This window comes from Coturnix japonica, chromosome Z, assembly GCF_001577835.2.
Source record: "Coturnix japonica isolate 7356 chromosome Z, Coturnix japonica 2.1, whole genome shotgun sequence".
NCBI classification, from domain to species: domain Eukaryota; kingdom Metazoa; phylum Chordata; class Aves; order Galliformes; family Phasianidae; genus Coturnix; species Coturnix japonica.
The window spans coordinates 28,710,111-28,735,269 of record NC_029547.1 but is presented as its reverse complement, the minus strand read 5'-3'; the positions used below and the strand labels follow the sequence as shown (position 1 = coordinate 28,735,269).

The 25,159-nt window shown below is 40.1% G+C and overlaps 1 protein-coding gene across 5 annotated transcripts in view; it reads right to left on the bottom strand.

The window, feature by feature from the left end:
* FREM1 (FRAS1 related extracellular matrix 1) overlaps positions 1-24,091 on the bottom strand; it is a 65,862-nt gene extending 41,771 nt beyond the window's left edge. For 2 of the 5 annotated variants that reach the window (XM_032441205.1, XM_032441206.1), the window contains exons 1-11: positions 23,610-24,090; positions 14,236-14,740; positions 10,309-10,403; positions 9,472-9,773; positions 8,785-8,981; positions 7,842-8,159; positions 5,972-6,080; positions 4,565-4,696; positions 1,943-2,287; positions 1,174-1,316; positions 544-740 (exon numbers count right to left, since the gene is read on the bottom strand). In XM_032441205.1, coding sequence (XP_032297096.1) covers positions 544-740; positions 1,174-1,316; positions 1,943-2,287; positions 4,565-4,696; positions 5,972-6,080; positions 7,842-8,159; positions 8,785-8,981; positions 9,472-9,773; positions 10,309-10,403; positions 14,236-14,466 — 2,069 coding nt within the window. In that variant the 5' untranslated portion in view covers positions 14,467-14,740; positions 23,610-24,090. Of the gene's footprint in view, positions 1-543; positions 741-1,173; positions 1,317-1,942; positions 2,288-4,564; positions 4,697-5,971; positions 6,081-7,841; positions 8,160-8,784; positions 8,982-9,471; positions 9,774-10,308; positions 10,404-14,235; positions 14,741-23,609 lie in introns of all 5 variants that reach the window. The other 3 variants (XM_032441207.1, XM_015849035.2, XM_015849034.2) reach the window with 3 other exon arrangements.
* Positions 24,092-25,159: the final 1,068 nt, after the last annotated feature.

Here is a 25,159-nt window from a genome sequence, read left to right as displayed (position 1 = left end):
TTCTGCTTCTCTTTCATCTTACAAACTCCTCCAGTCAACTGGTTGCTCTTACGGCCATTTGCCACATGCCCCTGCATCCTGTCCTGCCTGCCATTCTGCTACACAGGTTCCTGGCCCAGGACCTCACAACACCATGGCAGTAGTGCACTGACTAGAAATAGCTGTAGTATCTCATCATCTCAGGCTGGGGTAGCTCCAGGTCAACACCAATCTATCATTACAAAAGCTTCAGTGAACTGCATTCAAGGCAATATAGAATCTAACTGCCCAGTGTAAAACACAAATCTAAGACAGGGATTCCAGGTGCATTTCTTCTTTCTTGCTAAACAATGCAGCTGTATTATTCTGTGTAGTATTCTGCTGCATTTAGCTGTATCTCAGCCTTAATTATTAACAAGAGATCTGCTCTCAGCTATTATCGCCCACACTTTAAGCAAACAGATGGAAAATCTGAAATACAGGCATACTGTTGCCACTGAAACTGCTAGTCTTGCATGAGGCTTTGCTCTCTCCCACCTGGAAAATATAATAGGCCACACCTACCTATTAACGCAAGAGAAAAATGGGGAAGTGGTTATGGTGTAAGTGAGTTCCCTATCTTGCTCTTCCACATCTATGAAGTGGAGATGTTTCTTAGTTAGGTGAGCAATCTCAGTCTCCTTAACAACCAGGTGTCGTGTCACTCCTGGGGCTTCTCTGGGTAGCTGATCATCCACAGGTATAATGTGCACCACCATCACCTAAAATCAGAAAATGGCAAAATCAACAATCATTCCCTTGATGAGAAAGTGTCCAAGCAATAGCTTACACACTTGTAGATAGGAATAACTAGATCACTAGAATATGAGATACATGACACTCAAATCTCAGCAGCATTACTTTTTTTGCCACAAGCAATGCAGTATGTTCAACTCTTTGGTGGAATAGTCCATTCACTGTTGGCTTCTGAAGGGCTGTTTGGTTTGTTTGTCTCATCTCTAAATCTAATATTTTCATCATTTAATGTTATGGTTTGGGAGAAATTCACTGAGAATAGACAGAGAGTATTACCACATGAAAAACAAGTAGGTTGTGAAGTATGATTGATGGCAAATAGGAGATACCTATCCCAGTTTTATTTGACAGTCTTGCAGAAGTTGAAAATTCCCTCCCAGAGATGCTTCAATGTCATACCTGTGGCTCTGAGAGATTGGGAGGGTCATGGCTATCACACAGCACAAACTCAATAGAATCTTCAAATACTTCTCCTCCCAAATGATGATAATAAATTATTCCATTAAACAGATCCCTCTGAAGAAAACTGCTGACAGGATACCCTGTTTAATTAAAGAATATATCTCTATTGAATTGCGCCTGACTTTAATTTTTCATAAATGCTATCCATTACCAATGCAAGTAAATAGTGAGGCATCATGTCTCCTTTCTCACTCCAACTAAAGCAAGATCTTTGAAACATTTTCTCATAGTCTTTCACGTTTCCTGCAGATCATCACCTTCATTTCCTTCACCTGGTAACCATTCCAAAAATGAAGCAACACAACAAACTGGCTAACTGTTCTATATAGAGGGTAAAAGAATTCGCATTACAGCCAGACTCCACAGTCTAACACAGGAATTCTGAGCTCAGTTCATCATCTACTGGCTTTGAGTCTGGTAGATAAAATATCTCCTGACTACCTCAGTTCCTCTTGAGGAAAAAATAAATAAATAATTTTTTAAAAAATTTGGAAAAATAGATGGAAAAGTTATATGCTAAACTGTCTTCAGTTACAACTATCCTGGTGCAAACAGTGACCAACATTAAAGAAAAGTGAGAATTTGTGCACATAATAACAGAAGTCTAAGTTTTCCATGATTCATCCCAAGTCTTGTTCTCATACTTAATACAGCTAAAAAATGAGAAGAAAAAGAAAATTGTGCTACTGAGGATGTGTTTCATTACCTATTAAGTTTGGCCCTAGTTTCTTCATGATTTCTCCAGCCTGTGGTGGCTTGGTAATATTGAATACTATGTAGTCATCACTAGAATCCATGTCAGAAGCTTGAAGCATGGAGCCCTGGATCAGGATCATCTGTCCCTCCTGTGCTTCAATTACCACATTGCTGATAAGAAATGGAGGGCTGTCATCTTTAGGGAGGATACTGATTGGAAACTTATGGCGAATACTATGCACGCCATCAAAAATCCTGAACACCACAAAATCCTTTGTGGAATCACTGTCATCGTGATGGTAGTAAACAACTCCAGTCTGAATGTCAGAAACAGTAAACATGAATCCTTTTCCTCCTGTCAAAACAGCAGAAGCAAATGTATCACTGCTATAAGTTTTACTAAGATAAAGACAAGGAGAATGTATTTCTAACTAGGGGTTGAAAAAAAAAAAAAAGAGAAAAAGAAAAAAGAAAACCATATTATTCTACTGGAAACAAGTTTGCAGATATCAGGACAGTTGAGAATGCAGAATTTACAACTGTGGTAGCATGGAAAAATCTTCTAAATGTGTACTGCATTAAGACAGTTTGAGATACTAGTGATTTTTAACTGTGACTGTTTTCACTTCAATTTCAAACTCTGCTTTCTTATCTGGACACTTTGCTTTTATTTCAAGAACTGAAGATTCTGTGCTCTGTTATTACAATTCCTCATTTCAGTAGAAATGAAAAGTTACATTTGTGGCTCTTGGTTTTTTTTCTGCAGATGATTGTGCATTACAAAGAGACCATGAGCACTTCACTGGGCATGTTACACACTCATTAAATACTTCAGGCAGGTTAAAGGTTTTGTGAACTCCCAGTTGATGCAGGAATAGATGGTATACCAAGGGCCCCCAAGGAAAATATTTTTGGCCCTCCAAGCTGTGTGGCATGCACAGAGACACCTGCAGGTGCAGGTGCATTTTCACTCCCTTTATTCCTTACTTGAAGAGAATTACAGGTGGCTCTTAGGATACAGTGATAACTACTACATCTCCCTCAAACAAAAACCTGTTAGAGGTGACAGGAGGCAGAGAGCAACACCATATATTCCTCTTTCTCTTAGGGCTTTCCTTTTGGCCTAGGACTGCCATTACAAAACCCAGCACATGAGCACTCAAAGCACTGCACTGATTCATTGATCCTTGCGGATAGCAGGAATCCCTGCTCTGATTCGGAGGGTGCTGGCTCACACCAGGCTGTCCCCAGTCCACCTTGCACCTGAGCTCCTCTGGCACGGAAGGCACTGGGAGCTTCTGCTTGTAAGGTGGCAGACAGCTGGTCCCACAGACCCCAAAACTACATGCCAGGAGTTTTCTGAGATGAAACATACTTCACATGTCCCAATAGTTTCTATTTCTGCCAAATTCTATGCATCGCCTTCTTCCTTTATTAAAATGGTTGTCTTACATTTCTAGGCTGTGTGTTTTACTTAAAAACATTTAACCATTAAAAAGCCAGCATTAAGTGTGGCAGCATCTTTCCATCCTGCTATCCTGCTTTCTTTTACCTGTTTTTTTCCCAATGAGAGCAGCACTGCAATGACTCATCAGATTGCAAAGCAAAATCAGTAACAGTGAAAATGCAGAGAGCTGGAAAATTAGAAGTGTAATTTAATTACCTCTTTTTTTTTTTTTTTTTTTCAAGTAAGCCTTTAAACTGCCCAAAAATAGCAACCACACCCAAACATTGTCTGTATTTGGCAGTGAATCAAAATCATGCATCATTTCTTAAGCATCCTCAGTACCTAAACGGCTAAACATAATATCTGTGTTCAGCCTAGGCCATGCCTGCTCTATGACAGTGGTTTCCTTAAATTTTCAGCTTTGGGATTCAGATGAAAAAGTTAAGGAAGCAGAAAATTTAAATACATATTATTTATTTATTTATTTATTTATTTGGGGGGGGGGGGTTGTTGCTTGCTGTGATTGTTTGTTTGTATGGGGTAGGGCTGTGGGGTTTTGCTTTGTGGTTGCACAGCCTTGCCTGCGCCTACTGCAGGGCTGCAGTAGAGGAAGGCCGTCAGCAGAGGGAGCGGAAGTCTGTCGGCAAGCCTGCCATGGATGCGTCCTATCCCGTGCGCTCTCAGCTCTCTCTGGCCCTGCTCTCTCCCGGAGAAGTGAGTGGCTCTGATTCTCGTGCCCCTGGCTTCCTCCCTGGTGCGACTCCGAGACATACATAGCCCCGCTGCCATTCCTCTGACTCTGCGGTGCCATCGCAGCACCGTCGCCCACATAAGAGCTGCTGTCTGTGGTCACTTACAGCACTGGGCTGAATTTTGTGCAGCAAGGAAAATAATAACCAGCTATATTTATGAAATTGTCTTGTAGGCTAAACACCAGACTTTCCCCCCCCACTTAATGATGGAGACCACATAAATGCACTGTTTGCCAAAGTGTCTGAGCTACGCAACCGGCTTCCCTTTGGAACCTGTGAACTTTTGAAATTCCTGCTCTTCCCTTCTGCATTGCCCTGCACACCTGCCTCTCATATGTATCTGTTGGTGTCTCCATGACCTCCTCATGGCTGACACCAGTCATCACTACAGAAGGTGTTTCCAGCACCCAAGAGTAAGCAAGGATTAATTTACCTCTCACTGTGAGCTGCCCATGCTGTAAGCCATCAACTGTGACCAAGCGAACATTCTGGATATCATCATTGTCTACCACCTGTAGGTGCTGCCATGTGATCGGCCGGGATTGCCCTTCCAGGAGGCTGAGGCCTGCAAACAGCAGAGTTATTTCACAAAAGCATCACTCAAAATTGCCAGTGCCCCTCTCTGAACATTTCAGGAGTCAGTAAAAAGTCATGCTTGGTTCCATCTATATATCTGCGACAGACATCTCAAGGACAGCCTAAAAGCTTGATACCGTCTTCTCTACTGCTGCCTTTACTTTAGTCAGATGCATTTAATGAATTTATATTTCGGAGAAACTGCATTTTCTCATTCCCAGTTACCCAGCAGACTGTTTAGAATGATTTCTGGACATTTGTAGAGATGAGAGTATTAAGCCTGAGGTCTCACAATGTCTGAAACTGAGGACTCCATTTCTTAGTGAGTCTGAAATTGAAATTTATATTGATATTCACAATGGAGGACAGTTTCTCTTCTTTTTATTGGACAGCCATTAGTGGTGGAGTTTCTCTGTGAAACACAAGGCCTCTTTTTCTCAAATTCTATCCTATTCCACTGGGAAGAGAATGAATCTTCTCTGGTGATAGCTTCAGAGTTTTTTGGCCTTTGCCTTATGTGGCTAAATATCAATGTAAATTTTACTGTAAATGGAAGAGCCTGTCCCTTCCCCACTGGGAAATTGTAGGCTTGCTTGAATGAATTTAACATTTCTAGACTTCAAAGTGCTGCTGATGACTCATGCTCTGAGCTCAGTACCCAGGCTGTAATACAACAATGACCTGTACAAGTCACTCCTTCCATGCCATACTGTGGTTGTTTTCCTCCTGCATGGTATCCTGTATGCCCTGTTGTGTGTTTTCCACATACTCACTTCTTAGCATCTGTATTTTCTCTTTCCAGTTTTCATCAGTTCCCAGCCTCCTTTCCATTGCTTTACCATCCCATTCTCCTTCAGATTTTGAATGAGTTTGTGACTCTGCTGTTTGAGCATTTTTCCAGATTTCTAAATAGAGCAGTACAAACAACTCTCTATTCTACAACCCTCATACTGTCCTGTATTTGTCTTCATTCTTTAGACTATTTTAGGTCTTGTTCATTCTTGAAGAAAATGCTGTGTATACAAATCCTGATTTATTTTTTTAATAACTACTTCTTTCGTTTATTTTTCATTTCAGTTAAAATGTTTATTTGAGTTTCTACAACATTTTTCCCAGAAAAGCTATGTAGAAAAAAAAGGTAGGTTTACACTCTTTTCACTTAATGATCCTTAAGCTCCAGGTGTAGAACTGAATTTTATAACTCTGTCAAGACTGCCTGTGTACAAAGCATGGTAAATTCTGTAGCAGAATAAACTGATCTCACCTGTATTCCATGAAACCCTTGGAGCATTTGTATCTGCTGTTCTAATAGAAAGTTGCACTATAACTGGTAAACTCCTCTGAAAGTAGAAGTCATGAACCTCAACCTCCAGCTGTAATACAAGCAGACAAAGAGTTTATTGGAAAAAAAAAAAAAAAAAAAAAGAGCCTGAAAAACAACTGTACCTCAAAACACATAGAATAGGTTCCTATCTGAGAGATACATACTAGGAGATTTTAACATCAGATAATAAGTTTAAAAATTAAACTTCATTCAACTTATAAAGTGTATTTGAGATTCTGGACTTGATCTTGACTTCTGTGTTCTTCCCAGCAAAAGTTGGGAAGGGTAATTTGCACTGTGTAGAAATCAATGTTAACTGCAGTTTGGGAGGTGCAATTAACTCAGCAATTAACATAAAACTTATTAATAGCAACAATAAAGGGATGGGGCTTTTCCCACTTTTTAACAACTGTAGGACTAAAAATAAAAAATAAGAAATAAAAATAAGGAAGAAAAAATACAGACTGCTACAGATTTTAAAATGTTGTATCTATGTATTTAAGTGTATCTATTAAGCTGTTCAATAGACTATACATTCTTAAATCTGCAGTGAATTCCAAAAGCCAAAAGGTGAAGCTGTGCTCAGAGAGCAGAGAGTTTGGTAAGATGACGGCTCCTCACACTCAAAAAACAGCACAAAGGCAGCTCCTCTGACAGCTGAGATCTAAAAAGGCAAGTTCTATCAGCAAGAGATGCCAAATTGTATTACAGCTGCTTTGCTTTCCAGATTACCCTTTTTCCAGATTACCTTCTTCTGATTTCATGTTTATTTGGACAGTTTCATTGCTTTGGTACCAACCGTTTTGTTTTGCTATTTCTTAACTATTCCATCTGATTTAATTTCAACCTATTTATATTCTCCTTCAACTGATTTCTCTTCCTCCCATTCCTCTTTTTTATGGTTACTTCCTATTTTCTTATTTTATGACAGACTATGACCACAAAATGTCTTGGTTACTTAAAAAAATAAAGCAACACTGTTCCTGAAGTGGGAGACATTCACTTTCAGCACTCTGTGGCTGATCAGGAGCAACAAATATTGCTTACAACTAAAACAGAAAAGGTAAAAGTGATACTCTGTTCTTTCACGCAAAACATAAATGTGTTTCTACAACCTTGGCCTTACACTCTGGCATTGTTTTGTTACTTACTGCAGACCTGGAGTCAGCCTTTCACTATTGCTATCATATTTTCAGTTAGTGACATAGTCTTAATCATCCTAGCAGGAACTATTAGGGTCCCCTTCGTGGTACCACTACCAGTGCTGCAGTAGGCTGTAAGATCCAGTAGCAATCCTGGCATTTGTCTGCCTTCTGTGGCTGTAGGTATGTGTCTAAAGAGCACAGAGTTCACCACTGCCACATAGGCATAAAACAGAAGTGGAAAAAGAATAGCTGGGACTTCCAAAGGCTATAAAGTGTGGCTAAAAGAAGAATGATGCTTGTATTCCCTTCATTAAATAGAGATAATAGAAATAAAAACAGCAGATAAGCAAGAAGAAGATGAACAAGAAGATCTGAAAAACACTATTTATACAATCATGCATAGCAGGGTTACAAGTTTTTGAGTTCAAAGAAATTACGTAAGTTGTAAGCAACAAAGAGCTGGTTTGCATTAGACAGGTTGGTTGATACTGGTGTTAGCTGAATGTGGTAAAATATATTGTCTCAGGCCCTGCATTGTGTATAGTTAGAGAAACAATATTTACTTTGTCAGGGTGGGCGGTGGGGGGGGAGTAAAAAAGTTCTTATTTACAGCTTACAGAAACTTGAGAAGAAAAACAGAAAATGCTCAGGCACCACACTTTTACCTCATAATTCCTCCTCTCTGTGTGGCTGTTGTTCGGAGGCTGATAAGCAATAAGCATTTCACTGAGATCTTTCCATGTGAAGGAACCAACAGGCTTTGTGTGGTCCGACAGGTGAGTAACGAAGCCCTGCAGAGGTGGCTTTGTAATGTTGAACACCAGCAGGGACTTTGGCGTTTCCTTGTCTTCAGCATCTACCGTCGTGGTTGTAATGGGAGTTAAAATGAATTGGTCTACTTCCAAGGTAAACTTTGGAACAGCTTTGGGGATTTGATTGGGCGTAGCACTTTTAATCTGAACAGGGAGCCACGCATGCTCAGTCTACAATGAGGAGAAGAAGGAGAACCAAAAGGATGAAATGAAGCAAGTCAAGTAAGTTCAATGTTCATTACCTTCACGTTGCTAATTGGGACACTTGTTAAAGTGATAAATTATTCTGAGAAGAATTTAAACATCTCATTGAAAAAAAAAAGTGCCCAGAGTAAAATACTTAGGCCTCAGGAAAGGTCTTCCAGATTCACTCATCTTATTAGTGTTCTTAATTTTGGGCTGAAACAACATGCCTAATTTGATGCAAGTTTTATGAATAATTTTACCCGACAGAAGCATGTGCATGAGTCATTAACTAATGTTAACTGAATATGTTCATACAGCTCTTAGCTTATTAATTCCTATATACGTTGAAGTCAGTGCTTTTCATGCTCTATAAAGATGTGGAATTATGCCAGGGTTAATTTTCACTTCCAGTCTAAACTACTTAGAACTACCAGTAAACATCCGGAGTTGTATCTCTGTAGCATCCTGGCATAATGCATTTAATCTTTCCAGCTGGCAACAACAAAACACCCACAAAGGCCCACTACCTATCTTAAACGGGAGCAACAAATTTCCTTTTTCTTTAAATCAGGAAGGCAGTCAGACATTGCAAGGTTGCATAAAATTCTACCTTGTGCAGGGTTTTGCTTCTGCTGTCTGTGAGATCCAGCCTCACTGGAATATAATCGATATCCGACGAGCGAGAGTCAAGGTGCTGATACCGAATACCCTTCCTCAGAAACTCTTCACAGCTCATTTTTGTGTTATGGATGACTCTCAGTCCCAACACACAGCTCCCATTTCTGCACTGCTGGCCTGGGCTGTGCTCTATAACTCAACAGAAGCCAAAGTGAAACAGTTAGCTGAGCAGAAACCAGCATGGGAAGCCTGTTCTTAGGGCTGAAGTAAGCCTGACAGAATGCCAGTGTGATGACAGGACTCCTTTCGCATCCTAACTTTTCCTACAGGATTTTATTCTTAGCTGAGATCTTTCTGCTCCAGCTTTTCTGGGTTCTTGGGGAAGTGCTACCTCCCACAACCCCCTGTTCTGTTTATACTCTGGTACTGCCAGAATCATCACATTGACCCATAGATCTAGGAGCTAAAAACCAGATTCCTGTTTGGGAATTACAAACCATCTGTGAACTGAGTTTTGCCCCACACAAACTTCATGATCCTTTCAGTTTCCAAGACAGCTCAAGCTGTTCATTAAACTTCACATGACCCGCTCTTACACAGCATGTCTGGAGCTAACAGCAGACTTAATCTGCCAGGACTCTTTGAACCTACTAATACAAACAACTAAAGTACATCGTACTATGGCCAAGAAGGAAGCTCTGTGGTTGATCCCCTCGAAGCTGTTCCTGCTGCACATCCCCCACGACAAGCTGGCCATGAGCAGGGAGGTAGGTTTCTGAAGAGGTTATGGAAATGGTGCATTCCAAATTCATCTTCCTGTTGTAGTCAAAAGTGAGGATGTTCTTGTCAATTGCCCTGGACAGACCATAGTACTCAGACACCTCCAATGTTCGGGAGCGCATTTTGATGATGTTACAGTCTGGCTCAAGTAACTGTACGTGGAGGGTGAATGTTTCAACAAACGTTTCATTTTCTGTAAACCTATGGGTAATAAGAAGACAATAATTGTGCCTCATTCCCTTTCTGATGTTCTTTGTGAATTTGGTGTTAACCTCACTTTCTAAACTAAATTACTTGAAGCCTTTTCTCTCTTATGCACTCAAATCACACATCTCCAGAGACCGTGAGATACAGGTGCTCAGCTCTTCCTGCTTGTAAAAAGAGTTTGAAAAGGAGTAAGTTATTTACTGTGTATACTCAGGAACGTGTGTCCCTGTTAGCAGTGAAACACTGCACATGCTGTGCTCTCAAGTACTACTGCCTTTTTCAGATAGCGAAGAGAAATCACTGGTTTTCTGTAATGAACAAGCCATGTAATAACAAACACATTTTCACAGCATATCTGAAATACACTGTGAATAATGTGCCTGTAAATAGATGGTCTGTTGTTCTTTGCTGCTGCTTGCAGCTGAGTCTATGTAGTTACCTCATGTACAACAGAACTACAACAGAAGAGTCTGCTTGCTCTTCCTGAGAATGCTGCATTGTGACAACAAAGCAATCCAGTGCTGCTTACCTGTACAGCCTGAGCATGACTGTGTCTGCATCTAAAATCGGACAACCATTGTGGGTATACTTGACTTCATTAAGGTGAAAGTGGCAGTCAAAAACCTATGCAAGAGAAAGAATAGACAAGTATAACGCTACTGAAGAAAGTAACTTCATAGCTTCTGTTTCACTTCTCTCTGGCTGTCAGCAGTGCATTGGCCTAGGGAAATCTTTAATCTTCCATTTATTCACCTGTTCTTCGGTCTCTCAGAGAAAGCCAGAAGAAGCACAGTAACGTGGGGATGCTGGCACTCCCCCGTAAGAAAGGCATACCAAGGTGATTGCTTCTTGTCACCACTTCCCTCCTCTCTCCTCTAACTCAGTAATCAGTTTGAGCACATGCTTCTCTATCACCTCAGCCTGTGGATGTATGGACGCTTCTGTTTTCAGGACAAGGACTGTTTTCAGTTGGTCTGCACTGCCATCAACTTAATAGCTTTTAAAATTGCTTGTGACTATAGCCTGATTATACAGTAAATCTTATTATTGAATTGGCCACTATTTGAAATACAACTGAGTCTGTGAAATTTTTCTGTAGGAAACTTTGCTACCTCCATTGTTTTTGGAACACTGACTTTGTACTTACAGCCCTTTATCGGAACAGGTGATGTTTCTCTATGCCATACCAACAACCAGCCCCAGTGTCAGTGTAATCCTGAGACATAAAAACAACCAGAAGTTCACATCAAATGTGCACAAACTAATTTAAACTAGATCAATTCTTATGCCACACCTGGTATGAATAAATTTTGAAAACTTGCATGGCCCCTGTACATAGACAAAGGATTTCCTATTTGCAAAAAGAGCATGGTATTGTCAGCCAGAAAAAAGATGTTAATCACTGCATTTCTCATGTGATTCCTGGTGAAGTTACATTTGGTTTTGATTTGGTATTTAAAGGCAGTATTCACATGTGATTAGTTCTTCCATGGACTAAAATAAAATCTGTTTAGCATTCACTTCTGAGGAGGCCATAACTAATGAGAATTAATACACAGATACAGTAGACAGACAAACAACAACTTTTTTTGCAGGAAATAGAGTTAATTTCATACTACCAAGCATCTCTTGAAAATGTGGCTTGCCTTCATTAGCTACCTCTTCCCAGCCACTTTGGGGAATGGTAAAATGGAAAGGGCATTCTGGTGAGATTCTAAAATGTTTCCAGAATTGTGATAAATGAAGAAACTATTTAGATGCTCTGAATTTCAATGTAAAAATAAAGTAACCTTATAATTATTTATTCACTATAGAAATATGCAAGTTCTAATTCTGTGCAGTAGCTAGACAGACACAAAGGCTAGTAGTTCTTACATTCATCAGTGTGTAACCACGAAACAGCCAAGATGCATGTCTGTTAATTGCACATTAATAGTTAATTTAGATTTACCTAAAAGGTTTTCACCTTTTCTTATTATCTATTCATTTCCACTAAAGTTATTCTCAGAGTCTCAACATATGTGCTAATTGTTCTATATTTCAAGTGATTTTAAACGGTGCTACCTGCTTTCATCTTTCATCAAGAAGCACATTGTACATAGTCATTTTTTTCCAGTAAGTAGTGGGTTAGTTTATTATCAGATACATACACATAAGTTTCAACTGGCTAAAATGATACATAATATTGCACCAAGGAAGGCTCATGAAAATCTGATTCACATATGGTGAAGGTTTTGACCATGTTGTGGTTGTTTTCAAACATCTCTGAGGCACTTCATTATTTTTCAGAACTTGGGAATCAATATGTATTTTCTTGTTCTTTCCTTTTGTCTCTCTTTCTTTGTGCATGACAACAAAACATGAATGTGAGAGGTAAGTAATGAATTAGATAGTTCTAAGTGACACTATAGGAAAAAAGATAAGTAGTTAGTGGTGTCAAGTGGTCAAGTTAAACAGAACTACAAATTATATAGAAGAGCTGCTCAAATTATAGCTTCCAGTAGTTCAGTAACATCACTAGTGTAAATCAGTGCAGACCCCTCAAAGTCTTTTTTTTTTTTTAACTTGTAGGTCCAACATACACGTAGCGACGAGATACTCCTCCGATGACACATCCCTGACCATATCAGAGGAGACTGCCTACAACCGAGGAGCTGGTTAACTCATATCAGATAATTGATTTCTTTTTTTTTTTTTTTAATAAAACATCATTATTTTCACCTCTTAATTGTCAACAAGGGGGTAGAAAATGAAGGACCTTTCCACAAAAGTCTGTTAACGCTGACTGATTATCTTATGTATGTATAAGACTCAATCTGCTTTGCAAAAAAGAAACATCTGCTTTATGTTTCCTAATATGTTTTCCTTTTATATGAACAGCCAGCTCTAATTGTCTATAAACTCACAGGCTACAACAAAGGAGATCTGAATCTTCTCCTAATTACCACTGAGCTTTGTTTTTTTCCAGTTCAACTGCTTTTAAATTGCAAATTATAATTACATTGTCACACATTCCTAGTACATTACTCACTTTAATGACAGTAAAACAGATCAGATCAGGGATATATTCTAGCTGCATTACTTCCTGATAGAAGGAGCATGAGAGGCAACAAGATGGACAAAATCTGACGCATTCTTTCAGGACTGGTTAAGGTTCAGGCAACACTCCTAAATGTGTCATAAAAAAGAGAAGTTCTCATTGGAAGCATATTGCAGTGGTGCCACCTCCAACAGGCTACAGAAGGGAAGAGAAGGCACTTTTCTAACTAACTTTTTCTTGGACTTAGGCCAGGACACATGGAGGGGAGGTGTCCCACACCACCAGCTTGGTAGCCCACATCTACCTGCCCAGAAGTGCTCATGCTTTCAGATGAGGCACACCAGCAACCTCCATTAGGTTCTTCTCATGGGCCAGAGTAGACCGGGGAAATGGAGGAAAATAAAATTCCACAGCCCTGAGCTTACAGATGCCCTGGGGAAGATCCCAACAGAAACCCTGTATCTCCTGGCTGGGGCCAGGCTCAGGAGTAAAAAACACATTGCACTGCTTACTGCCTGCTGCTTTCCTTGGCATGGAAAGTGATGGTTTGCCATAAGTAATCATGGTGCAAAATGGTGCAAAAAACAATGTTGACAACCAAGCCAGAAGCTCAGAAAAACCTTCTGAGAATGGAGTTCCTGCACTGGCCTTGCAGAGAGTGCCAGAAACCTGAAAGAAAGTGAAAAACTAGACATACTCAAAAGTATGGGAGTTTATGATTAACAAAAGTTTTCAAACACAGACAAAAGCTGTTGGGTTATGGTTCATTTTAAAGCCATTAATCTTCTATCTCAACCATTACATTTTCATGTCAATTACTTCTGATTCCTTACTGCAATAACTTAGATAGGGAGATTTTTTAAGCAAATGAGTAGCAGAACCATGATATATAAAATAGATTTCATCATTCCTACAAGTTCGAAATTTTAAAAGTAAGCCATTTTTTTAAATGCATTTGCCATCTGTTAGCAATTTAGCTGTTGCAGAGCAGAGCAAACGATACTGTACACAATGTGATTTTTGTATGTGATGATTTTTCCCATAATTGTTCCCAAGGTAGTGGCTGTGTGACTGAAATGCAGAATACTCTAGCTGGCTATGCATTACCCAGGGGGCAGTGGATACTGTTATGGCAGAGAACAGGCAACTTTCCTAACTCAAAGTTTTGAAATGTCCATTCTCCATTTGTGAAAGAAAGCTCTGACCAAAATCATTTTTATATATTCGCGTTATTGAACTCAGCTTTTTTGTTTCATTTCAGAGGTGCTATTCTCTGTCAACTGGCTACTTCTATTTAAAAAAATAAAAATAAATGAGTCTTATCTACATAGAACATTCAGAATTGTGTGTTTTAAGCAGTACCCAGAAAGAATTACATAAAGCAACATTCAGAACAGCAAAAGAGGGCCCAAATACCTGTGGAGTTAGCTTCCCAACCCTTTGCGTTATTGGCTCGTTTCTCACAACTTCAACTTTGCACACATCCTTCTCTCTGGGGATGGAAAACTTGAGGTCATCTTCTGACAGGAAAACAGACTGTCCCTTCATCACTTTAATGCCATGGTTGACAGTTACAAAAGAGGAGCAGACAACTCTTAGGAGAACAGGCAGCATTAGCAACAACCAGGTTTTCTCAAGGAGCTTCATATTATAAGGCTACACCAGCTCTTTTCTGCTAGTGAAAAAGTTCTTGATAAAAGGAGTCTTCTCTTCCTTCCGTAGCAAATGCTCACCGTATAACGGAGGACCAAAACATCAATCACAGGTAAAAATGTACTGCATGTTTTCTATTATGATGCACCTTTTGATTGCGGTTTGAGCAGATGCCTTTCAAAATATCCTCGAGTTTTCATGAAATTCATTGGTCAAGCCTGACAAAATGACGAATGTTCTCTCAGAGCACTTTTAGTGTCTGTAGATCCTAAAAATAGAGAGGGAGCAATGATATAAGGTATTAAACACCTGTTGAAAACAAACACACTTCTTTATCATTGCTTTATAATTGCAGTTTATTTCAACCAGCCAATGAACTTTACCTTTGAAATATTATTGAGAATGCCTGTGTTCTGAAAATTGCTTTGTACCAGTAAGACTTCTATCTCGACAGATCAGCTCTCAATATGAATTTCAGGCACCTAAGCACAAAGAATCATTTGCTGTGTGGGATCCTCTGCTATGGGACATTTTTACTGCTGGACCACTTTAGCTAAGCTAAATAGCATTTTAATTAAAGAGTCCGAGTATCCTGATAATTTCAAAGGAAGCATTTGTTTGGATTCACTGCAGTTGCATGTAAAGTAGAGGAAGTGTTAAAAGTACTTTGTTAAATGCATTATTGTTTTGCCATTTAATGGTGGAAGATGGAGAGAGAGGAGGCATTTAACCTTTAGTTTAGAATACATTCACTGTGCCTCTCTATTTTTCCTTCTACAGTGATTATTCCTGGATGTCTCTATTGACTACACTACAAAGCTGAAGTGTTTCTTTTTCAAAAAAAAAAAAAAAAAAAGTAAAGAAAAAAAAGATGCGTAGTACAGCTTTAGATCTTCATTTGGAAAAGTTAAAATAAAATAAAATAAAATTTAAAAATGGTAATAAGGAACAATAGATCATAAGAAAAAAGAAATTACATGAAGTCTCTTATACCCACTACAGGAAGGACATGGAGCTCTTGGAGTGGGTCTGGAGAAGGGCCACTAAGATTATCAGAGGACTGGAGCACCTCTCTTATGAGGAAAGATTGAAGGAACTGGACTTGTTTAGCTTGGAGAAGAGAAGGCTCTGGGGAGACCTCATTGCACTGTTGAAATCTTTATACAGCCCTCCAAAGCAACTGAATCTATGGCCCAAAGAATATGCAACAACATTGATTTAATTAAGTATAATTAAATTAATCCTAAAAAATTCCAAGCACTCCTTCAGGTTCTTACAGATTTTTAGTATTCTGACTACTTAGTTACACTGTATAAATACAGCACTATCAACAGTGAGCTTTCCATAAAATGATTTTAAACAAACAAAAAAAAGCATGTATCTCTCTTTATTTCACCAGCAAAATGAGCACACTGAGACAGCACTCGTCTTCCTACATATCACAGCTTTAAAACATAGTCTGCATTACCACAAAGGACAGCTTGGAAAAAAGGTAGATTAGGCTTCAGCTTCCAAATGAGAAGGTAGGGCTCTCAGCACATGCACATTTTTACCGGAGTATTTGACTTGTGCTTGTTACCTAGTTCATGGATTGCTAGAACTTTTTTCAGAAATAAACTTTGAATCCTAAAAATATCATCTGCAAAACATGGAGAGGTGCTCCGATTTCACCTGTTTCATTTGCTCCGCTCTTGTCCTAATTCCTGGCTTTAGCATCCCAGGAAATTCCTGACATACAACCTGCAATTGGTTTAAAATCCTTTGACTCCACTGGTGAGGAAGAAAGGCATGAATAAATTTTGACTGACTTCAGTGCAGATCTAGTCCCTTCAGCCATTCAGAGGTTCAGATAAGGAACCAGTTAGGAGTTCTAGACTCTAACTGGAAGCTCAACAAAGTGCTAAGAAGTTATCACTGCTGAAGCATAAACCCAGTGATTTGCCCAGAGAAGTTGTGGATCCCCATCCCTGGAGGCATTCAAGGCCAGGCTGGATGTGGCTTTGGGCAGCCTGGTCTAGAGGTTGGCAACCCTGCCCAGAGCAAGGGGGTTGAAAATAGGTGATCATTAAGGTCATTTTCAACCCAGGGCATTCTATGATTCTATGATTTACAGCTGATGACAATCCCGGTAAGCTGGAGTTCCTTAACACCAGACTGGGGAATTTATTTACAATGAAAGTAGCTGCATTTGCAGAGCACTGGATTCCTTGTACACCCTGGTGAAAGTCAGTCTACATTCTGGCACCCACCATAAAACCCAGGACTAAGTACAGATACCAACCTCAGGGACAGGTGGTAGTTCCTTTTCTTACCTTGCACCAAACACTGAGAGCAGGAAGTCTCCCAGAGGAGTCACAAGCATTTTGTCCAATTTTACAGCAAAAGTGTAAGACATTCTCTGTCACAAAATATGTCCCACAGTGTCACTGTGTCTTAGAGTCTTCATTTAAATGATTTTGCCTGCAGGCATTATTCTTCAATCACTGTACACATATGCTTGCCCCATATGCTCCTGCAAGTGATCCTATAGGGCCGCCTCCCTCTGTAGCTGAGTGAAGTTCTTGAGAAGCATAATCTCACTAGCAAAATGAAATTACAAGAGATCCTTTCAGCCTCCCTACTGCTCTGCCCTCCACACAATAGCTGAGCCTGGTTCACCCCTGCCGTTCCATGGTGTGTCACCTATGTATCCAGAAAGAACAAAAGGCTGAGGCATTAATTTCAAATACACCATGTTATTTCAGATAAATGTAGAGGCTAATAATGGGCTTTGGTAGCAACACTTTAGGAAGATTAGTACAGCATCTTTAAATTGTTTTCTCATTGATTTTCTAAGGGTTTGGCTGGAAGGCAAGAATACCTGAACCAGGCAAGCTGTGTGTCAGAAGCAAAGCAGTCGTGCCAGTGTAGTGTTGTATTCTGCATTACTTGCAGGGTTACTGATGACCAGGGTCTGGAGCACATTATTTACAAAGAGAGTCTGAGACAGCTGGGTTTGATCAGCCTGAAGAAGGGGCTGAGGGGGAAGCTTATTGCTACTCTCAGGCATGTAAGAGAACCTGGATTTGCGTACCAAAGGGCCAAGGTGCAGCAAACAAAACACTGAGCAAGGGAAATTCACCTTAGATATCGGGAAAGAAAGAAACACTACAAGCACACCATGGAACACACTTCTCTGTGAGAAGTTATCTGCAGGTGTTGTGGAGCATCATGACCACTTTAGATAACAGAAGATAGATTGTTTTCAGGTGATTTCTGCTCACCTGTCAAGACTACTCCACAAAGGCACTCCAAAGATAAGAACCAGTAACAGCTAGCCTTCTGGGGCTGTAGTCAGCAAAGCATCCTGCAAAGGAACTTTCCATCCCTAATAAGGTAAAAAGATCAGAAAGTTGAACTAAGGATGACCACAGAAGGTCGCGGGACCACCACCACAAAAAGTCTGAACATGTGCGATGAGGCAGAACCCTACGTTAATGATTTTATGGGGAAGTATGGAATATCTATGTACTGTACAGGAAAATGTTTGCATATGTTACATAAGTAATGAATATAAGCTGAGGGTATTTCAAGACAGTCACGCGTGTTTAGGTGGAGCTGCCCCCTGTGCATCCAGTGCCACAGTAAAATATTGACTGCTTCTTAATATCACATTGGTCTTAAGGAGTCATCTTTCAGGCTGGTGTTTTTGTCTGATAACAAGGGCATCTTTTAAAACTGAAATTGTGCTCTGATTCTATAGTCGTGATGCCACAGTTTTCTGGGCCCAAGCTAATTACCTGGTTTATATTTGCAAAACACTGCATTGTGCCCTCCAAACTGTAGAGTGATTCTGAAGATACTGAATTTAAAACCATACTGGTGTGGTAATATACAAGGAGACCTCTTTGGCATGATTGGATGTAGACTTACAAATCCAACCCCTAAACTGGGAACCTGGAAAAGGAGTCTGCCTCCACTTATTTGGACAATGGTTATTCTTCTTGGCCCAAAGCATGACCCTAAGGATGTATCCAAGGCACCAGGGACACTCAGCAAGGGGGCTCTGAAAAGCTTCTCATCTGTCAGTGGAACCCTCTCTCTGCTCTTCAGATGATCCTGAGTAAGAAGGCAGAGGGAAAGGGAACCTCTGGAAAGGCAATAGACATGACTCTGAGGAGCTAAAGGAGAAACAATGCATACTGGAGGCAGTTTAGTGGAGAGTGACTGAGAACTTCATATACCATTTGTTAAACATTTTCTACAAATGCTAAAACTATTTTCCTTTACAGATATTAGTGCATATGTGAAAAATTATGCAGTGGTTAATTACAAACATAAGTGTTCTCACTAAATACAACCGGCTTTCAAGAGGGAAGGAAAGAGAGAGGAAGGGAAGGAAAGGGAAACTGTGAGTCCCTAAACTTGTGTACAAGTTCTGGAATGTTAGATACCCTTCCAACTGTGGAGGGAACATAAATCTGTGCAGGACCCATCCAGCTGTGGCAAAAGTAGAACTGGTCCTTTAGATAATCTTTCAAATATATATATGTATCACTGCAAGGCCTGTATGAATAGAATTTACTTTAAAGAATGTAAATATCAATGAAGATTTCAGGTGATTCTTAATTACTTAAAGTTATGAAGGTATGTATCCCTGAGTCTGATTCTGAGGAATGTAATTAAAGTTAGTAGCATGTAGTTACAGTCTAATCCCAAAGGAGATGTGGAGAGGTATCTACTAATGCAAAACTACTGAAAAATAAGATCAGAAAGAACACCAGTAGCTCTCAGTTGTAACACCTGAAATCTAACTAAAAAATCTGTAATCACTAGCTAACCTGAACAGCAATGGCATCCAAAATCATCACTGAGATTTGGACAAGAGCTCAAGAGCTTCTCTCTGTGCGACAAAACCTCCAGTTGTCTGAGAGATTTCACTGAAGAATGGCATTGGAAATTACCCTCATCTTTCGCATAGCTTAAAAGGTGTTATGGAGGACAGTTGTGGGGTGGGAGTTGGCCTGATTTGTTTTAATGAGGACCAGGGGAAGTTTACAAGAAACAGAAGGACCGTGGTTTTTTGTTTTCTTTTTTTTAAAGGACAGATTAAAGAAAAAAAATAGTGGCCTTGCACAGTGTCTAGGAAACAGAGATGACTGTTATTTTGCAACTAAAAGTTAGCCCAGAGCAATTAAAGGACCCTAAGATGTTTAACTGGGAGATTGCCACTTCAGAATGTGCAGTTAATCCATAACCTCCTTCAACTGTTTGTTATTTAACATCTTTGTTCCACACACTACACAGAAAGATTACAGGCCACAGCCAAATTAAGCACTCTAAAAAGGAATGTGCTGATTTTATAAATGCTTATGTGGCACTTTTCTTCTTTGTGCTACATGCTCTTTTCTGGTTTGTTTGTTTGTTTTTTGACAAAACCTTTGCTTTTTTTTTTTTTTTTTTTAAAGTAAAGAAACAACAAATATTTCACTGCACAGCCGATGAACAGACCTTTCTTCATCAAATTAAAAATGTGCAGGACGTAAAGCACATCCAGACATGACTACATCTCCCGCTGTTGTCCTCTTGCTGCAGCAGAACAATGCTTAGTGATTAAATTTTAAACGTGAAGGAGAGGAGGGAGAGACTGATACTGGTGATTCTCAGACATGGGACAGAGGGTAAAAACTAGGAGAAAACTTGCGTAAGCAGTAAAGCCAAATTACTAGATTAGCCTTTCTTTTGGCTTTGTGTACAATCATATAAACTGCAGAGAGGGAACAAGAACTACACTTCCTCACAGAAGAGCAATCTGGAACAAGTAGTTGGAGGAATAGATATCCCTGGTCCAAACAGAAACGGACTTTAAAATGATTATGAAAAACATATCTAATAATGGAAACCATGGAAAGGTGAAAGGAGGGAGTAGTCTCCCGAGATATTTTAACTTATAACAGATGTTTCATTTTAGCAAGCAACTAGTAATGCTTAGAAGAGAAACAAGACAAACACGGCCTAGGACTTGTCAGTGACCATTGTACTCTGTCCTGCAAGGACAAAATTCTTAGCCTCAGCTCAAGTCATTAATTTGTCACCTGAAGGCAAAAACTGGGGTACTGCATTCATTGCTTGTCTGAGAACACCAAGCTTCTATCTCTGTAGCCCCATTCTTTTCCATGGCCTTTGCACAAGCTATGGCCAGATCTCAAACATGAGGTGCTAGAGGAGGTCTGAACACATCCCCAGCCTGAAAGTCCACTGAACAGGAACTGAAAAAGCCTCCTGTGCAGTAGAAAGGGACAGGAACCTGTGTCTGACTGTACAACAGTGACTTAGTTTCTCTGCACCATGAGCTGCATTTTCTGATACTTCTGCAAAATGACTGTCTGACAGCGGTGACGAAAAGCAGTACCACTGACACACCACAGGTCTCCGTAGCAATACGTATCTGCTCAATAGCAGTAGCAATACTCAGGAAGCTCTGTGGCAGTGCCTGGCCTTGTGCTGCATGTTGCAAAGCAACAAATGGGCGGTGGGGTTGCAAACTCTGCCTGACTCCTTCTTATGGATAAAAGTCCATGAGGACCACAGCTTGTGGTTTGAATGTTTTTACATACTGTTACTAGTTGTCTGGTTTTTGGGAAGAGAGGAATGATGAACATTGATGCTAATAGAAAAAGTTCTGAATTTCTGTAAAAGAGGATATTGCAGACCACTCTATACAAGGACAAGCTCGCTCTGCTTCTTACAGAACTGAGCAAGAGCAGCAATATGCTGCATGTGCTGCACCAAGGATTTTTTTTTTAATGCCTAAGTCTTAACAGGTGGTAGATGGTGTGGTTTACACTTTCCCACAAAAAGATTCAATCTCTCTGAGCCTTGGACATGTTCAATTGAACGGTTTGTTTGAGCTTTTCACCAAGATTGCTGCTATGCTCTGGGAGAAAAACATGTATCTCCAAAGAGACACTCTCCTGTTTTTGCATATCCAAGCGCAAGAGAGTGGACTTAGGGCAGACGTAAATTTCAGTTTCCAAAGTAGTGTGAAGGGAGCTTGCTTCTCCCTTTGTATAAATCAACAATGATTCTGAAATTCTAAAAAACCTGTAATACTACTCAAAAGCAGTATGCTTCCTTACAAATTACGATTGATAAACAAAAGCTTGCACTAGGCCGAACAATTGCACCTCCCATCAAGATCATCCCAGATCCAAAATCGCGAAGTTCTTCTTTTATGAAGTGTTCTTTATTAAAAGCATATCCTTATGTATTCTGGATACCTGCACGCTGCAGCTACAGCCTATTGGCTTATCTGGTGATGCAATGCCTTCAGAGAACTGGAGGTGACATTAGTCAGAAAATCACAGTCCAACTAAGGTTTATCTTCACAGCCAGCTATCAGAGTTCTTTGAAATGCTGTTCACAATGATAGCAGCTAGAGATAGCAGTTGGGATAGCAACTTCCCAAAGACAGCCTGTTTAGTTCTCTTGCCCCATTGCCCAGAAGGCAGCTACATCATCCTGAAGATGTTATGCTGCAAGTTTTGAAACCATGAATTTGTGCATGGATGCCCTTGCTGCAGCAGTTGTAGCCCTTGCAGCCATCATTAGCTCAAGGGAAGTTAATCAGGGAATGCAGTTATGGCCACAGAGCCCCAGAAAATGGGAGAAGCTTGCCTTAGTGCAGGTATAACTTTTCAGCTGGTATAACCAAGCAGATTCCACTTTTAATGTAGTGCTAATTAGTGCTGTGTTACTGTGCTGTTGTTACTACACATTACTACTGCCATCTAAATTCACTGTTAGATAGATTAATGCAGTTGGTCAGTATTTCTTTTCTCCGTTAATAAATTCTGTTGTGCAGCAGTTAATATCACAGACGTGATTACAATAGATCCCTCAAGGACTGCAGAAAATTAATTTGATGTGGGAAAAGTCACGGAGCTGCTCCAGTTAAAAATTCAAGTCATTGCCAAGGAAGTTATTTGTTCATTGTCAGAACATTTGCTTAACTTTCCTCAGAGCAGGGATCTGTGAAGATAATGTTCAAACTCTGATGTACCTCAATGCAAACCAGCTTGTTCTCTCAAAGCAAGCTGCACACACTCATGTTGCATGCAAAATAAATACCAGGGAAAAACTGTAACAAAAATGTTGGCAGGCCCACAGCAGTCACACCCAAGTAAGAGTAATGAGGTGGGATGACTTCTACAGACGTGTGTGCACTTCTGCTGTGCAAGCAGCAGGTGGTTTGCAGTGTCAAGGCCTCCCACAGACACACGGGCACATGCCAACAGCAGGGATGCATTTGGCCTGAAGTAATAGCAGTCCTGAGTGAGCTGAGATGATGAATTTCTGCAAGTCCATGAACAGCAAAATATGCAGTTTGTGAAATACCCTTTCAGTAACTATTTCAAGAAACTGCGTGTGATTGCCTACAGGACTTGCTGAAGTATCTCAGAACAGCACAATGTGAGAGAAACTAATCTCTAAAAGCTCTTTCAGAGTTTAATTACAAGCATATAAAAGGGAGCAAGAAACGAAAAGACCACAAGCATGCCTCCATGTGCAGAAACATGTAAACATTTACACATACATATGATCAATGAACACCCATCTGATTCAGATAAATAAAGTCAGCTGTCTAAATACACACAAACATGTGAAAGCTCTTACAGATACCTGCTGCAAAATAAAAGTCTACAATTCTGAAGCACTCATTAAAACTTTTTTTCCAGAGACTCACTACTACTGAAAGTTTTCATGGGTGTTTTTTTTTCAGTGCAGTGTATCACATTTCTCTGCCCCAGTGTGCTTTTATTAAAAAGACAATTGTAATAAAAGAATTCTCACTAACTGTTTCCAAGCTTTTATAAAACATAAAAGCATAAAGTTTTATTAGTGCTGGTGGGAGACAGCCAGCGTAGGGGAAAATCTGTATCAACTCAAACCTTAGTGTAAACTAAGTTACTTGGAGCCACAAAACAACCAGCAAAATGCAGTGCCTGTTCCCTCTTACAGAACTGAGCTTTCACCCACCCTAAGTACAAAAACAGAGCGAGTGCCTCGTTGAGGCATTCATTAAGCCGTTAAAGACTACTACAAGCACAAACAAAACAGGATTCATGGAATACAACAAACTTGAAGCAGATACTTACAGGTTGCAGTATTACTTCGGGAGGCTGAGCCCAAGATCATGCTGCGTGGAAGGAATAATGAGTGTCACTGACCCAGTAATCTCTGGTTTTAAAAGCTGGCAGAGAAAGAAACCCAATGAGTGGGCGACAGAGGGAAAGACAGAGAGAGAGAGAGAGGTGAAATTCCAGTCTTTCTGGTCAGCTTGGCTGTAGTTTTCTTCGTCCTAATAGTCGACAATAAACACTCCTCGCTTGCAGGACTGCTCCTGGTTGCAGAGCCCCAGAGCACAACTGCTTTCGGGCTGCCTATGATAAGGGCATTCTGAGATGCTTTGGAGTGTTTACACTCAGCAATGCTTCTCTGGCAGCCAGCCCCCGGATCTTCGCTTCCCCTTCTGCTAGTTAAGTCTGTTTGGACTAGAAACTGAGCTCCTGTTAATAGCATTTGCTCATTTTTTCTTCCCACTTCTGCTGGCTGCCTGTCTGCTGTGTGCACTCAGACACACACACACACACACACACAAACTCTTGTGTGTGCACTGAAAACTAAGAGAGAGAGTTGTGGTCTAAAATCTTTTCAGTTCACCCAGCTCATCAAAAAGGAGAAAGAATCCTTACTGAAATACAGACATGATTAATTTATTCTTTAAGATAACTGTAAGGCAGATTTGATCCTTTTTTCTGGGGGAAAGATCATGAAATTAAAATCAAGTTATGAATTACTGATTTTTTTTTGTAATGTATGTTGCATGTTTACAAATGTGATGCTTTTTAGAAACTCAAATGTTCAGCCGAATGTGGTTCTAAGTCCTATTGCATAGGAAAGTATTAAGTATGCAATCTAGCACACTTTGTTTTATTGACTGTTGCTATTGCAGTGAGTATTCAATCTTTTTCTTCCCCATTCAGAACCACAAGGAGGAAGGTTATAGGGCAAATCTCAGCAGTGGTACAGTACCTTAAGATACCCCTCCAGCCTCTGATTTACACCAGGCCCCAGATTTACACCAGTTTTGTAGATGTGAGCATCTGCTGGGACCCTCTGTGAGATTTACTGCCACACTGGTTCATTAGTGTGCCCCAAGAAGAGAGTTCAACAGCCCACATATAAAGAACACAAAGTCTGCATGCAAAGCTACCTTTCTCAGAATTACCAGGGACAGACCGCCTTTACTCCTACCTCAGCATTTTAAAGCCAAAGGCATCTTTAAGCATTGAGGACACAAAGGTTTTCAGCCCCAGGAGCATTGCTACAAATCAAAGGGAGGTGAGGGAAAAGGTTTGTGGCTGCTTTGTGTAAGCAGGGGTCATCTCTACTGTGAATGTAACTGCATGGCATGTCGCCTCCTCTTGCATGAACAAGGAGGCTGACTTCAACACTCACACTGAAAGTGCACTATAAAAACAGAAATATGCCATCAATGGTATAAAGGAAAAGAACCAGTAAATATTCCTGTGGCACAGCATAAAGGCAGATGAAGAAAACAGTGGTTGTTATAAGTTAGAATGAACTCAAAGCTATACCATGTGTAATATGCTACACTCTGAGATGTATTTGCTTAAGAAAAAAA